The following is a 17137-nucleotide window of genomic DNA, read 5'->3' as shown; positions in this document are numbered from 1 at the left end:
CCTTCGAGATCCTGCAGGGAGCCAGGTTTTTCACTAAGTTGGACCTTCGTAACGCTTACCATCTCGTGCGCATCAGGGAGGGGGACGAGTGGAAGACGGCGTTTAACACTCCGTTAGGGCACTTTGAATACCGGGTTCTTCCTTTCGGCCTCGCTAACGCTCCAGCTGTCTTTCAGGCATTAGTCAATGATGTCCTGAGAGACATGCTGAACATCTTTGTTTTCGTTTACCTTGACGATATCCTGATTTTTTCACCGTCACTCCAGATTCATCTTCAGCACGTTCGACGTGTCCTCCAGCGCCTTTTAGAGAATTGTCTTTTTGTGAAGGCTGAGAAGTGCACTTTTCATGCCTCCTCCGTCACATTTCTCGGTTCTGTTATTTCCGCTGAAGGCATTAAGATGGATCCCGCTAAGGTCCAAGCTGTCATTGATTGGCCCGCCCCTAAGTCACGCGTCGAGCTGCAGCGCTTTCTCGGCTTCGCGAACTTCTATCGTCGTTTCATCCGTAATTTCGGTCAGGTGGCAGCTCCTCTCACAGCCCTTACTTCTGTCAAGACGTGCTTTAAGTGGTCCGTTTCCGCCCAGGGAGCTTTTGATCTCCTCAAGAATCGTTTTACATCCGCTCCTATCCTTGTTACACCTGACGTCTCTAGACAGTTCGTTGTCGAGGTTGACGCGTCAGAGGTGGGCGTGGGAGCCATTCTTTCTCAGCGCTCCCTCTCTGACGACAAGGTCCACCCATGCGCGTATTTTTCTCATCGCCTGTCCCCGTCGGAACGTAACTATGATGTGGGAAACCGCGAACTGCTCGCCATCCGGTTAGCCCTAGGCGAATGGCGACAGTGGTTGGAGGGGGCGACCGTTCCTTTTGTCGTTTGGACTGACCATAGGAACCTTGAGTACATCCGTTCTGCCAAACGACTTAATGCGCGTCAGGCGCGTTGGGCGCTGTTTTTCGCTCGTTTCGAGTTCGTGATTTCTTATCGTCCGGGCTCTAAGAACACCAAGCCTGATGCTTTGTCTCGTCTCTTCAGTTCTTCAGTAGCCTCCACTGACCCCGAGGGGATTCTCCCTGAGGGGCGTGTTGTCGGGTTGACTGTCTGGGGAATTGAGAGGCAGGTAAAACAAGCGCTCACTCACACTCCGTCGCCGCGCGCTTGTCCTAGGAACCTTCTTTTCGTTCCCGTTCCTACTCGTCTGGCCGTTCTTCAGTGGGCTCACTCTGCCAAGTTAGCCGGCCACCCTGGCGTTCGGGGTACGCTTGCTTCCATTCGCCAGCGTTTTTGGTGGCCCACCCGGGAGCATGACACGCGTCGTTTCGTGGCTGCTTGTTCGGTCTGCGCGCAGACTAAGTCCGGTAACTCTCCTCCTGCCGGCCGTCTCAGGCCGCTTCCTATTCCCTCTCGACCGTGGTCTCACATCGCCTTAGATTTTGTCACCGGACTGCCTTCGTCAGCGGGGAAGACTGTTATTCTTACGGTTGTCGATTGGTTCTCTAAGGCGGCTCATTTCATTCCCCTTGCTAAGCTTCCTTCTGCTAAAGAGACGGCACAAATCATCATCGAGAATGTTTTCAGAATTCATGGCCTTCCGTCAGACGTCGTTTCGGACAGAGGTCCGCAATTCACGTCTCAATTTTGGAGGGAGTTTTGCCGTTTGATTGGGGCTTCCGTCAGTCTCTCTTCCGGCTTTCACCCCCAGTCTAACGGTCAAGCAGAACGGGCCAATCAGACTATTGGTCGCATCTTACGCAGTCTTTCTTTTCGTAACCCTGCGTCTTGGTCAGAACAGCTCCCCTGGGCAGAATACGCCCACAACTCGCTTCCTTCGTCTGCGACCGGGCTATCTCCTTTTCAGAGTAGCCTCGGGTACCAGCCTCCGCTGTTCTCATCTCAGTTCGCCGAGTCCAGCGTCCCCTCCGCTCAGGCTTTTGTCCAACGTTGCGAGCGCACCTGGAAGAGGGTCAGGTCTGCACTTTGCCGTTATAGGACGCAGACTGTGAGGGCTGCTAATAAGCGTAGAACTAAGAGTCCTATATATTGTCGCGGTCAGAGAGTTTGGCTCTCCACTCAGAACCTTCCCCTTAAGACGGCTTCTCGCAAGTTGACCCCGCGGTTCATTGGTCCGTTCCGTATTTCTCGGGTCATTAATCCTGTCGCAGTTCGACTTCTTCTTCCGCGATACCTTCGTCGCGTCCACCCAGTCTTCCATGTCTCCTGCATCAAGCCCGTCCTTCGCGCCCCCGCTCATCTTCCCCCCCCCCCATCCTTGTCGAGGGCGCACCCATCTACAGGGTCCGTAGAATTTTGGACATGCGTCCTCGGGGCCGTGGTCACCAGTACCTCGTAGATTGGGAGGGGTACGGTCCTGAGGAGAGGAGTTGGGTTCCCTCTCGGGACGTGCTGGACCGTGCGCTGATCGAGGATTTCCTCCGTTGCCGCCAGGTTTCCTCCTCGAGTGCGCCAGGAGGCGCTCGGTGAGTGGGGGGGTACTGTCATGTACTGTCATGTTGTGTCTTGTCTCTGTCCTTTCCTTTCACCCTGTCTCCCTCTGCTGGTCGTCTTAGGTTACCTTTTCTCCCCCGCTTCCCCCCAGCTGTTCCTTGTCTCCTCCTAACTACCCATTCACCCCGTTTCCCACCTGTTCCCTTTTTCCCTCTGATTAGGTCCCTATATCTCTCTCTGTTTTTGTTCCTGTCCTTGTCGGATTCTTGTTTGTTGTGTTTCATGCCTGAACCAGACTGTCGTCATGTTTGCTGTAACCTTGTCTTGTCCTGTCGGAATCTGCCGGTCCGTCTGAGCCTACCTATGTTTGGTAATTAAAGAAGCTCTGTTTAAGTTAATTCGCTTTTGGGTCCTCATTCACGCACCGTAACATTACCTCCCTAATCTTACTACATGGTACATAGACTTTTTCTATTGTGTTATTGACTGTACTTTTGTTTATCCCATGTGTAACTCTGTGTTGTTGTTTTTGTCACACTGCTTTGCTTCACCTTGGTCAGGTCGTTAAGAACTTATTCTCAACTGCCTGGTTAAATAAAGGTGAAAAAAATATATAAAAAAATAAATGCTCTCCACCAGTCTTTCACAATGATGTTGGGTGACTTTATGCCACCCCTGGCGCAAAAATTCAAGCAGCTCGGATTTGTTTGATTGCTAGTTACCATCAATCTTCCTCTTGATCACATTCCAGAGGTTTTAAATGGGGATCCGGTCTGAAGATTGGGCTGGCCATGACAGGGTATTGATCTGGTGGTCCTCCATCCACACCTTGATTGACCTGGCTGTGTGGCATGGAGCATTGTCCTGCTGGAAAAACCAATCCTCGGAGTTGGGGAACATGGTCAGAGCAGAAGGAAGCAAGTTTTCTTCCAGGACAACCTTGTACGTGGCTTGATTCATGCGTCCTTCACAAAGACAATGCCCAATTTCAGCCTTGCTGAAGCACCCCCAGAACATCACCGATCCTCCACCAAATTTCACAGTGGGTGCGAGACCTGTGGCTTGTATTCCTATCCAGGTTGGAAATAAAACATTTATTTTGAATTTAATGTAATATCTTGTTGTTCTGTAATTGTTCTGTACTTTGTCATGTTTGTGTTCGTTTCATGTGGACCCTAGGAAGAGTATCTGCTGCATGTGCAGTAGCTAATGGGGATCCTACTAAACTAAACCCAATGGACCCAACTGGCTAGGTCAAAATAACCCAGCGTCTGTTCTGTCCAATATTTACCCAATTGGGTTATTTTTGACCCTTTTGTCTTTGCTACTACTGTTTCGTTGGTGCATCTACGTCATCTTGCTGAGTCTACCTTTAAACGTAACCTAACTTGAGACCTGACCCATCACCTTTAAGACCTGACCCATCACCTTTAAGACCTGACCCATCACCTTTAAGACCTGACCTATCACCTTTAAGACCTGACCCATCACCTTTAAGACCTGACCCATCACCTTATGCATTACTCCCTGTGAGTGAGTGAGTGAATGAGTGAGTGAGTGAGTGAGAGAGAGAGAGAGAGAGAGAGAGAGAGAGAGAGAGCGAGAGAGAGAGAGAGCGCGAGAGCGAGAGCGTGAGTGAGTGAGTGAGTGAGTGAGTGAGTGAGTGAGTGAGACTTACAGGCCCGTGCAGTACATTGTGTGGAGGTGTGTGAGACTTACAGGCCCGTGCAGTGCATTGTGTGGAGGTGTGTGAGACTTACAGGCCCGTGCAGTGCATTGTGTGGAAGTGTGTGAGACTTACAGGCCCATGCAGTGCATTGTGTGGAGGTGTGTGAGACTTACAGGCCCGTGCAGTGCATTGTGTGGAGGTGTTGAGAGCAGGGTGCATCCCCTGGCAGGTGAACAGAGAGTTGTTGTTGGTCTGGGATCCAGACTGCAGTACGGAGACATTGTTGGCTGGCCACGACCCTTCACCCCCAAGCCACGCCCCTCCCTGGTGCAATAACAACCGGAAAAAATATAATTTAATTTGTCAGGAGCATTTAGATGTGTGTGTGTGTGTGCATGTGTACCTGTGTGTGTGTGTGCACCTATGTGTGTGTGTACCTGTGTGTGTGTGTGTGTGTGTATACGTGTGTGTGTGTACTATATATGTGTATCTTTGTGTGTGTGTATACATGTGTGAGTATGTATGTACAGTGGGGCAAAAAAGTATTTTAGTCAGCCACCAATTGTGCAAGTTCTCCCAATTAAAAATATGAGAGAGGCCTGTAATTTTCATCATAGGTACACTTCAACTATGACAGACAAAATGAGAGAAAACCATCCAGAAAATCACATTGTAGGATTTTTAATTTATTTATTTGCAAATTATGGTGTAAAATAAGTATTTGGTCAATAACAAAAGTTTATCTCAATACTTTGTTATATACCATTTGTTGGCAATGACAGAGGTCAAATGTTTTCTGTAAGTCTTCACAAGGTTTTCACTGTTGCTGGTATTTTGGCCCATTCCTCCATGCAGATCTCCTCTAGAGCAGTGATGTTTTGGGGCTGTTGCTGGGCAACACAGACTTTCAACTCCCTCCAAAGATTGTCTATGGGGTTGAGATCTGGAGACTGGCTAGGCCACTCCAGGACCTTGAAATGCTTCTTACGAAGCCACTCCTTCGTTGCCCGGGTCATGCTGAAAGACCCAGCCACGTTTCATCTTCAATACCCTTGCTGATGGTAGGCTTTGTTACTTTGGTCCCAGCTCTCTGCAGGTCATTCACTAGGTCCCCCCATGTGGTTCTGGGATTTTTGCTCACCGTTCTTGTGATCATTTTGACCCCACGGGGTGAGATCTTGCATGGAGCCCCAGATCGAGGGAGATTATCAGTGGTCTTGTATGTCTTCCATTTCCTAATAATTGCTCCCACAGTTGACTTCTTCAAACCAAGCTGCTTACCTATTGCAGATTTTTTTTTTTTTTTTTTACCTTTATTTAACTAGGCAAGTCAGTTAAGAACAAATTCTTATTTTCAGTGACGGCCTGTTATTTTCAATGACGACAGATTTGTACCTTGTCAGCTCAGGGGTTTGAACTTGACATCTCTTTGGTCTTGGACATAGTGGAGTTTGGAGTGTGACTGTTTGAGGTTGTGGACAGGTGTCTTTTATACTGATAACAAGATCAAACAGGTGCCATTAATACAAGTAACGTGTGGAGGACAGAGGAGCCTCTTAAAGAAAAGTTACAGGTCTGTGAGAGCCAGAAATCTTGCTTGTTTGTAGGTGACCAAATAATTATTTTCCACCAATATTTGCAAATAAATTCATAAAAATCCTACAATGTGATTTTCTGGATTTTTTTTCTCATTTTGTCTGTCATAGTTGACCTATGATGAAAATTACAGGCCTCTCTCATCTTTTTAGAAGGGAGAACTTGCACAATTGGAGGCTGACTAAATACTTTTTTGCCCCACTGTATGTGTGTGTGTGTGTGTGTGTGAGTGTGTATGTGTGTGTGTGTGTGTGTGTGTGTGTGTGTGTGTGTGTGTGTGTGTGTGTGTGTGTGTGTGTGTGTGTGTGTGTGTGTGTGTGTGTGTGTGTGTGTGTGTGTGTATACGTGTGTGTGTATACGTGTGTATGTATATATGTGTGTATACATGTCAAATCAAACCAAATCAAATATATTTGTCACATGCGGTGGATACAGCTGTCGACCTTACAGTGAAATGCTTACTTACAAGTCCTTAACCAACAATACAGTTTTAAGAAAATACCTAAAAAAAGTAAGAGATAAGAAAAACAAATAATTGAAGAACAGCAGTAAATAACAATAGCGGGGCTGTACCAGTACAGGGTCAGCGGCACCGGTGTCGAGGTAATATGTACATGTAGGTAGAGTTATTAAAGTGACTATGCATAGATAATAGCAGAGTAGCAGCAGGGTAGATGAGCGAGGGGGGGGGGGGGGGCAATGCCAATAGTCTGGGTAGCCATTTGATTAGATGTTCAGGAGTCTAATGGCTTGGGGGTAGAAGCTGATATACTGGACTGTACGCACTACCCTCTGTAGTGCCTTGCGGTCAGAATCCGAGCAGTTTCCATACCAGGCAGTGATGCAACCAGTCAGAATGCTCTCGATGGTGCAGCTGTAGAACCTTTTGAGGATCTCAGGACCCATGCCAAAACTTTTCAGTCTCCTGAGGGGGAAAAGGTTTTGTTGTTCCCTCTTCACAACTGTCTTGGTGTGCTTGGACCATATTAGTTTGTTGGTGATTTGAACGCCAAGGAACTTGAAGCTCTCAACCTGCTCTCAACCTGCTCCACTACAGCCCCGTCAATGAGAATGGGAGCGTGCTCAGTCCTCCATCACTTATGTGATGATTGAATTATGGTGAGATTTGCCAAATGGAGGGTGAGGGAGATCTTTGTACGCATCTCTGTGTGTGGAATAAAGGTGGTTTTGGTTTTTTATCCCCTCTGGTTGCACATTTAACATGCTGTGTGTGTGTGTGTGTGTGTGTATACGTGTGTGTGTATGTGTGTGTGTACCTGTGCCAGGGAGAGAGGGTTTGTGGTCCAGCGTAGAGAAGGGGAGGGCTGGCCCCCTGGCCATGAACAGGTCAGGTTGAGGGAGGAGTAGTTCATTGCTGGCAGAACAGAACAGGATGGGGAACCATCTGGAGGGTCTGGGGGACAGGGGGACAATATACAGCGCAACACTGTGTTGATTGTGTTGTTATTGTGTGTGTGTTTGTGTGTGAGTGTGTGTATCGTCACAGGACATCAGAATGACAAGCACCAGCCTTTCAGTCAACCAGGGGTTGCCATGGCAATAACATCACAGTGACATAAAAGTATTTGGTACCTTAGAACCTCCTGAGAGTTCTGTCTCTTTCCCCGATGCTCCAACAGGTCTGCAGCATCCCCAACGATTCCATGTGTGTTTCGGTGTGTCTGTTTGTGTGTGAGTGTGTGTGTGTGGTGACGTCATATGGAAAAGAGGGAGAGAAGTACTAGAAGGTAGAGAGAGAAAGTTGGAGGTCAGGGGATGGTAGTCGGGGGTTAGAGATCAGAGGTTACTCACAGTAAACGGTAAGGCTGATGGTCTTCATAGAGCGGGTGTTGAGGTATGTGTTCTGAGCCAGACAGGCGTAGGTACCTGTGTGCATCCGCAGAATCCTAGTGATGGTGAACTGGGGTCCCGCGTACACCTGGCTGGATTAAAACCAATATAAAAACACCAGGCCAGATTAGATCCATTATATAAAACACCTGGCTGGATTAGAACCAATATATAAAACACCTGGCTGGTTTTCAGTGGAGGCTGCTGAGTGGAGAACAGCTCATGAGAACGACCGGAATGGAGCACATGGAACATTTTGTGTTGTGGATATGTGGTAGTGTAGAGATGTTATATCATGTACTGTTTTATCTTTAGCTCATTCAGTACAAATATAGTTAACTGTTTTATATTTTGTTGTCTATGTAATGTAGGTGCTTTGGTGTGTTTGGACACCAGGAAGAGTAGCTCCTGCGCTGACAGAAGCTAATGGGGATTATAAGAATATTTTGAAGATAAATACACAACACAGAGAGTTTGAAAGTTTTTAGAGGATGAGAAGGTGAGAGTACTAAAAACTAGAGTACTAATGGTTAATGGGGAATTGTAAATATGAGTTGGTTTTAGTTTAACAGGTGTTTAGAATCTGTGGAATGCCACTCCTGAACTCAGAGCTACGTTTACTACGGTCTGTACATTGAGTCAGGAGCAGGATACTTGTTATTTGGCCATTGGCCAGTTATACTGCAAGGACTTTTGATTGGTCAACCCCAGGCTAGGATGGTGGGTTATAAATTACATCCTGTTCCTTTGTTTAGTGGAGAAAATCTGGGGACAGGGGAGACTGAACATTTGAACATCTACCTCCAAGCATTACATTGTGATTTGTCCTTCTCAAATAAACACATTTTCCTCCCCGATTTGCTTTGGAGATTGTGTAATTGAAGAATAACATCAATTGCTAACAGGATCCCTAATAAATAAAAATAAAAATACATGGAATGGCATGAAACACATGAAAACCATATATTTGATACCATTCCGCTCCACAAACCCGTGCTCCCCAATGAATGTGCCACCAACCACCTGTGCTGGGATTAGAACCAATATATAAAACAAATGACTGAGATTGTTTGTATTTTATTAGGATCCCCATGAATAAAATCCCTTAGCGGTTTCCTTCCTCTCCGGCAACTGAGTTGGGAAGAACAACTGTATCTTTGTAGTGACTGGGTGTATTGATACACCATCCAAAGTGTTATTAGTAACTTCACCATTCATATTTTTCATAATTTAATAATTAATACACTTTCTTTTTTTAACTCTGAAAATCCGATGTTTCTAATTCAAAGAGGACCATAGCCAGCCAAATCACCAGCTGTCATTAGGGTCATAAATCACCAGCTGTCAGCAGGTCATAAATCACCAGCTGTCATTAGGGTCATAAATCACCAGCTGTCATTAGGTCATCAATCACCAGCTGTCAGCAGGGTCATGAATCACCAGCTGTCATTAGGTCATCAATCACCAGCTGTCAATAGGTCATCAATCACCAGATGTCATTAGGTCATAAAACACCAGCTGTCATTAGGGTCATAAATCACCAGCTGTCTTTAGGGTCATAAATCACCAGCTGTCATCAGGTCATCATTCACCAGCTGTCATTAGGTCATCAATCACCAGCTGTCATTAGGGTCATCAATCACCAGCTGTCATTAGGGTCATCAATCACCAGCTGTCATTAGGGTCATCATTCACCAGCTGTCATTATGGTCATCATTCACCAGCTGTCATTAAGGTCATAAAACACCAGCTGTCATTAGGCCATCAATCAACAGATGTCATTAGGTCACCAATCACTAGCTGTTATTAGGGTCATCAATCACCAGCTGTCAGCAGGATCATCAATCATTAGCTGTCAGCTTGGTTATGAATCACCAGCTGTCATTAGGGCCATAAAACACCAGCTGTCAGCTGGGCCATAAATCACCAGCTGTCATTAGGGTCATCAATCACCAGCTGTCAGCTGGGCCATAAATCACCAGCTGTCAGCTGGGCCATAAATCACCAGCTGTCATTAGGGTCATCAATCACCAGCTGTCAGCTGGGCCATAAATCACCAGCTGTCAGCTGGGCCATAAATCACCAGCTGTCATTAGGGTCATCAATCACCAGCTGTCATTAGGGTCATAAATCACCAGCCAACATTAGGGTCATAAATCACCAGCTGTCATTAGGGTAATAAATCACCAGCCAACATTAGGGTCATAAATCACCAGCTATCATTAGGGTCATTAATCACCAGCTGTCATTAGGGTCATCAATCACCAGCTGTCATTAGGGTCATAAATCACCAGCTATCATTAGGGTCATAAATCACCAGCTGTCATTAGGGTCATCAATCACCAGCTGTCATTAGGGTCATAAATCACCAGCTATCATTAGGGTCATAAATCACCAGCTGTCATTAGGGTCATAAATCACCAGCTATCATTATGGTCATCAATTACCAGCTGTCATTAGGGTCATCAATTACCAGCTGTCAGCTGGGCCATAAATCACCAGCTGTCAGCTGGGCCATAAATCACCAGCTGTCAGCTGGGCCATAAATCACCAGCTGTCAGCTGGGCCATAAAACACCAGCTGTCAGCATGGCCATAAAACACCAGCTGTCATTAGGGTCATCAATCACCAGCTGTCATTAGGGTCATCAATCACCAGCTGTCAGCATGGCCATAAAACACCAGCTGTCATTAGGGTCATCAATCACCAGCTGTCATTAGGGTCATCAATCACCAGCTGTCATTAGGGTCATCAATCACCAGCTGTCATTAAAGTCATCAATTACCAGCTGTCATTAGGGTCATCAATTACCAGCTGTCAGCATGGCCATAAATAACCAAGCTGTCAGCTGGGACATAAAACACCAGCTGTCAGCATGGCCATAAAACACCAGCTGTCATTAGGGTCATCAATCGCCAGCTGTCATTAGGGTCATAAAACACCAGCTGTCAGCAGGTCATAAATCACCAGCTGTCATTAGGGTCATAAATCACCAGCTGTCATTAGGTCATCAATCACCAGCTGTCAGCAGGGTCATGAATCACCAGCTGTCATTAGGTCATCATTCACCAGCTGTCATTAGGTCATCAATCACCAGCTGTCATTAGGGTCATCAATCACCAGCTGTCATTAGGGTCATCAATCACCAGCTGTCATTAGGGTCATCATTCACCAGCTGTCATTATGGTCATCATTCACCAGCTGTCATTAAGGTCATAAAACACCAGCTGTCATTAGGTCATCAATCACCAGCTGTCAATAGGTCATCAATCACCAGATGTCATTAGGTCATAAAACACCAGCTGTCATTAGGGTCATAAATCACCAGCTGTCTTTAGGGTCATAAATCACCAGCTGTCATTAGGTCATCATTCACCAGCTGTCATTAGATCACCAATCACTAGCTGTTATTAGGGTCATCAATCACCAGCTGTCAGCTGGATCATAAATCACCAGCTGTCAGCAGGATCATCAATCATTAGCTGTCAGCTTGGTTATGAATCACCAGCTGTCATTAGGGCCATAAAACACCAGCTGTCAGCTGGGCCATAAATCACCAGCTGTCATTAGGGTCATCAATCACCAGCTGTCAGCTGGGTCATCAATCACCAGCTGTCAGCTGGGCCATAAATCACCAGCTGTCAGCATGGCCATAAAACACCAGCTGTCATTAGGGTCATCAATCACCAGCTGTCATTAGGGTCATAAATCACCAGCTGTCATTAGGGTCATAAAACACCAGCTGTCATTAGGGTCATAAATCACCAGCTGTCATTAGGGTCATAAATCACCAGCTGTCATTAGGGTCATCAATCACCAGCTGTCATTATGGTCATCATTCACCAGCTGTCATTAGGGTCATCAATCACCAGCTGTCATTAGGGTCATAAATCACCAGCTGTCATTAGGGTCATAAAACACCAGCTGTCAGCAGGGCCATGAATCACCAGCTGTCATTAGGGTCATCAATCACCAGCTGTCATTAGGGTCATAAAACACCAGCTGTCAGCTGGGCCATAAATCACCAGCTGTCATTAGGGCCATGAATCACCAGCTGTCATTAGGGTCATAAAACACCAGCTGTCATTAGGGTCATCAATCACCAGCTGTCAGCTGGGCCATTAATCACCAGCTGTCATTAGGGCCATGAATCACCAGCTGTCATTAGGGTCATAAAACACCAGCTGTCATTAGGGTCATAAATCACCAGCTGTCAGCTGGGCCATAAATCACTAGCTGCCATTAGGGTCATCAATCACCAGCTGTCATTAGGGTCATAAATCACCAGCCAACATTAGGGTCATAAATCACCAGCTGTCATTAGGGTAATAAATCACCAGCCAACATTAGGGTCATAAATCACCAGCTATCATTAGGGTCATTAATCACCAGCTGTCATTAGGGTCATCAATCACCAGCTGTCATTAGGGTCATAAATCACCAGCTATCATTAGGGTCATAAATCACCAGCTGTCATTAGGGTCATAAATCACCAGCTGTCATTAGGGTCATAAATCACCAGCTGTCATTAGGGTCATAAATCACCAGCTGTCATTAGGGTCATCAATCACCAGCTGTCATTAGGGTCATCAATCACCAGCTGTCATTAGGGTCATCAATCACCAGCTGTCATTATGGTCATCATTCACCAGCTGTCATTAGGGTCATCAATCACCAGCTGTCATTAGGGTCATAAATCACCAGCTGTCATTAGGGTCATAAAACACCAGCTGTCAGCAGGGCCATGAATCACCAGCTGTCATTAGGGTCATCAATCACCAGCTGTCATTAGGGTCATAAAACACCAGCTGTCAGCTGGGCCATAAATCACCAGCTGTCATTAGGGCCATGAATCACCAGCTGTCATTAGGGTCATAAAACACCAGCTGTCATTAGGGTCATCAATCACCAGCTGTCAGGTGGGCCATAAATCACCAGCTGTCATTAAGGCCATGAATCACCAGCTGTCATTAGGGTCATAAAACACCAGCTGTCATTAGGGTCATAAATCACCAGCTGTCAGCTGGGCCATAAATCACCAGCTGTCATTAGGGTCATCAATCACCAGCTGTCATTAGGGTCATAAATCACCAGCCAACATTAGGGTCATAAATCACCAGCTGTCATTAGGATAATAAATCACCAGCCAACATTAGGGTCATAAATCACCAGCTATCATTAGGGTCATTAATCACCAGCTGTCATTAGGGTCATCAATCACCAGCTGTCATTAGGGTCATAAATCACCAGCTATCATTAGGGTCATAAATCACCAGCTGTCATTAGGGTCATAAATCACCAGCTGTCATTAGGGTCATAAATCACCAGCTGTCATTAGGGTCATAAATCACCAGCTGTCATTAGGGTCATCAATCACCAGCTGTCATTAGGGTCATAAATCATCAGCTGTCATTAGGGTCATAAATCACCAGCTGTCATTAGGGTCATCAATCACCAGCTGTCATTAGGGTCATAAATCACCAGCTGTCATTAGGGTCATAAATCACCAGCTGTCATTAGGGTCATCAATCACCAGCTGTCATTAGGGTCATAAATCACCAGCTATCATTAGGGTCATAAATCACCAGCTGTCATTAGGGTCATAAATCACCAGCTGTCAGCGGGACCATCAATCACCAGCTGTCAGCGGGACCATCAATCACCAGCTGTCATTAGGGTCATAAATCACCAGCTGTCAGCGGGACCATCAATCACCAGCTGTCATTAGGGTCATCAATCACCAGCTGTCATTAGGGTCATAAATCACCAGCTGTCATTAGGGTCATCAATCACCAGCTGTCATTAGGGTCATAAATCACCAGTTGTCATTAGGGTCATAAATCACCAGCTGTCAGCGGGACCATCAATCACCAGCTGTCATTAGGGTCATAAATCACCAGCTGTCAGCGGGACCATCAATCACCAGCTGTCATTAGGGTCATAAATCACCAGCTGTCATTAGGGTCATCAATCACCAGCTGTCATTAGGGTCATAAATCACCAGCTGTCATTAGGGTCATCAATCACCAGCTGTCATTAGGGTCATAAATCACCAGCTGTCATTAAGGTCATAAATCACCAGCTGTCATTAGGGTCATAAATCACCAGCTGTCAGCAGGGTCATAAATCACCAGCTGTCAGCAGGGTCATAAATCACCAGCTGTCAGCAGGGTCATAAATCACCAGCTGTCAGCAGATCCACAAATCACCAGCTTCTGCACTACTCCCAAGTCTCCCTAAGATCTTCACCAACACTGAGAACCTCAACTATAAGAGCTATTTTTCCAATACACAAATAAAATTACCATCCATAAAATATATTTTTCCTGCTCACATGTCAGCCATTGAAACCCATTCACATCTGGTTTGATTGCAGTAATACATTTTCCAATAAAACACCAGTAACCCATTGATTAAAAAACATAATGACTTACCTTTTTTTAAGCTTTGGTTGTTATGTAATTAACCCATAACAACCTTTTGATAATCCTATCAGATGTACCAGAAAACGTCCTCTTTCGCATAGTTAAAAATGGCTAATGCTAATGTATTGACATTTTCTATGCTACCAGTGCCTTGCCAAAGTATTCACCCCCCGTTTTTCCTATTTTGTTGCATTACAAACTGTAATTTAAATGGATTTTTAATTGGATTTCATGTAATGGACATGTAATGGACACCAAATAGTCTAAATTGGTGGTGAAATTAAAAAATGAACTTCTTTCGAAAACAACAACAACAAAACAAAAAAAACGTAGAAGTGGTGCGTGCATACAGTGGGGCAAAAAAGTATTTAGTCAGCCACCAATTGTGCAAGTTCTCCCACTCAAAAAGATGAGAGAGGCCTGTAATTTTCATCATAGGTACACTTCAACTATAACAGAACTACACTTCAACTATAACAAAAAATCCAGAAAATCACATTGTAGGATTTTTAATGAATTTATTTGCAAATTATGGTGGAAAATAAGTATTTGGTCACCTGCAAACAAGCAAGATTTCTGGCTCTCACAGACGTGTAACTTCTTCTTTAAGAGGCTCCTCTGTCCTCCACTCATTACCTATATTAATGGCACCTGTTTGAACTTGTTATCAGTATAAAATACACTTGTCCACAACCTCAAACAGTCACACTCCAAACTCCACTATGGCCAAGTCCAAATAGCTGCCAAAGGACACCAGAAACAAAATTGTAGACCTGCACCAGGCTGGGAAGACTGAATCTGCAATAGGTAAGCAGCTTGGTTTGAAGAAATCAACTGTTTGTATTCACTCCCTTTGATATGAAGCCCCTAAATAAGATATGGTGCAACCAATTACCTTCCGAAGTCACATAATTAGTTAAATAAAGTCCACCTGTATGCAATCTAAGTGTCACATGATCTGTCACATGATCTCAGTACATATACACCTGTGCTGAAAGGCCCCAGAGTCTGCAACACCACTAAGCAATAGGGTTGAGTAAAAAAATATCAGAAACTTTGAACATCCCATGGAGCACCATGAAAAAATGGAAAGAATAGGGCACCACAATAAACCTGCCAAGAGAGGGCCACCCACCAAAACTCACGGACCAGGCAAGGAGGGCATTAATCAGAGAAGCAACAAAGAGACCAAAGATAACCCAGATTTAGCTGCAAAGCTCCACAGGGGAGATTGAAGTATCTGTCCATAGAACCACTCCACAGAGCTGGAATTTACGGAAGAGTGGCCAGAAAAAAATAAGCAAACATGTTTGGTGTTCGCCGAAAGGCATGTGGGAGACTCCACAAACATATGGAAGAAGGTATTCTGGTAAGATGAGACTAAAATTGAGCTTTTTGGTCATCAAGGAAAACGCGATGTCTGACGCAAACCAAACAGTTCTCATCACCCTGAGAACACCATCCCCACAGTAAAGCATGGTGGTGGCAGCATCATGCTGTGGGAATGTTTTTCACCAGCAAGGACTGGGAAACTGGTCAGAATTGAAGGAATGAAATACAGGGAAATTCTTCAGGGAAACCTGTTTCAGTCTCCATAGATTTGAGACTGGGATGGAGGTTCACCTTCCAGCAGGACAATGACCCTAAGCATATTACTAAAGCAACACTCGAGTGGTTTAAGGGGAAACATTTAAATGTCTTGGAATGGCCTAGTCAAAGCCAAGACCTCACTCAAATTGAGAATCTGTGGTATGACTTAAAGATTGCTGTACACCAGTGGAACCCATCCAACTTGAAGGAACTGGAGCAGAATGGCCTTGCAGAATGGGCAAAAATCCCAGTTGCTAGAAGTGCCAAGCTTATAGAGACATACCCCAAGAGACTTGCAGCTGTAATTGCTGCAAAAGGTGGCTCTACAAGGTATTAACTCTGGGGGGGGGGGGGGGGGGGGTGAATAGTTATGCACGATCAAGTTTCCATATTTCCTGTTTGTTTCACAATAAAACAGATTTTGCATCTTCAAAGTGGTAGGTATGTTGTGTAAATCAAATGATACAACCCCCCAAAAAATCTATTTTAATTCCAGGTTGTAAGGCAACAAAATAGGGAAAATGCCAAGGGGGATGAATACTTTCGCAAGCCACTGTAAATCAATTTCTGGGAAAAATGCACAAATATTCTAGGCAGCACATAAGCACATTCAGTTTCTACAGTCTTTTATTTTGTTGAAGTATCAGACATAGCGTCACTATGTAGTGATTTAGGGCATGCCTCTCATGCAAAACAGTGTTGCGTGTGGCTTGTATGCAAGGCACAAGTGAGCTACTGGCACGCTGCGCTTTTGTATCAAAAACAACTGGATGAGTTTTTGTCATTCAACAGCATCACCTCAAAATGCTTGGACCCCAACAGTTGCTGTTCAGCACTGAAACTTGTTTTGGTTGAAGATGCATTCGAGCATCTGTTTGGACCTGTCCGGGGGTGTTATCGAATGGGGCCACAGTGTCTCCTGACCCCTCCTGTCTCAGCCTCCAGTATTTATGCTGCAGTAGTTTATGTGTCGGGGGGCTAGGGTCAGTTTGTTATATCTGGAGTACTTCTCCTGTCCTATCCGGTGTCCTGCGTGAATTTAAGTATGCTCTCTCTAATTCTCTCTTTCTCACTTTCTTTCTCTCTCTCGGAGGACCTGAGCCCTAGGACCATGCCTCAGGACTACCGGGCATGATGACTCCTTGCTGTCCCCAGTCCACCTGGCCGTGCTGCTGCTAGAGTTTCAACTATTCTGCCTGTGATTATTATTATTTGACCATGCTGGTCATTTATGAACATTTGAACATCTTGGCCATGTTCTGTTATAATCTCCACCCGGCACAGCCAGAAGAGGACTGGCTACCCCTCATAGCTTGGTTCCTCTCTAGGTTTCTTCACAGGTTTTGGCCTTTCTAGGGAGTTTTTCCTAGCCACCGTGCTTCTACACCTGCATTGCTTGCTGTTTGGGGTTTTAGACTGGTTGTTGTACAGCACTCTGAGATATCAGCTGATGTACGAAGGGCTATATAAATACATTTGATTTGATTTGAGACAGGGGATTGTCTTATTGCTGCTGGACGTTACTTGTAAGTAGCAACATTTGATATTTGTATTGATTAT

The 17137-nt window shown here is 45.3% G+C and overlaps 1 protein-coding gene across 1 annotated transcript in view; it reads right to left on the bottom strand.

The window, feature by feature from the left end:
- Nucleotides 1-17137, bottom strand: part of LOC110510299 (V-set and immunoglobulin domain-containing protein 10-like 2) — a 138935-nt gene that overhangs the window by 70838 nt on the left and 50960 nt on the right. Inside the window, exons 6-8 of the mRNA XM_090226222.1 lie at nt 7524-7654; nt 6989-7125; nt 4289-4439 (exon numbers count right to left, since the gene is read on the bottom strand). Coding sequence (XP_090082348.1) covers nt 4289-4439; nt 6989-7125; nt 7524-7654 — 419 coding nt within the window. The remainder of the gene's footprint in view (nt 1-4288; nt 4440-6988; nt 7126-7523; nt 7655-17137) is intronic.

This window comes from Oncorhynchus mykiss, chromosome 29 (assembly GCF_057628025.1).
Source record: "Oncorhynchus mykiss isolate SJ-2025 chromosome 29, ASM5762802v1, whole genome shotgun sequence".
Lineage (NCBI taxonomy): Eukaryota > Metazoa > Chordata > Actinopteri > Salmoniformes > Salmonidae > Oncorhynchus > Oncorhynchus mykiss.
The sequence above is the reverse complement of the archived record's forward strand: the minus strand, read 5'-3'. Positions and strand labels throughout refer to the sequence as shown.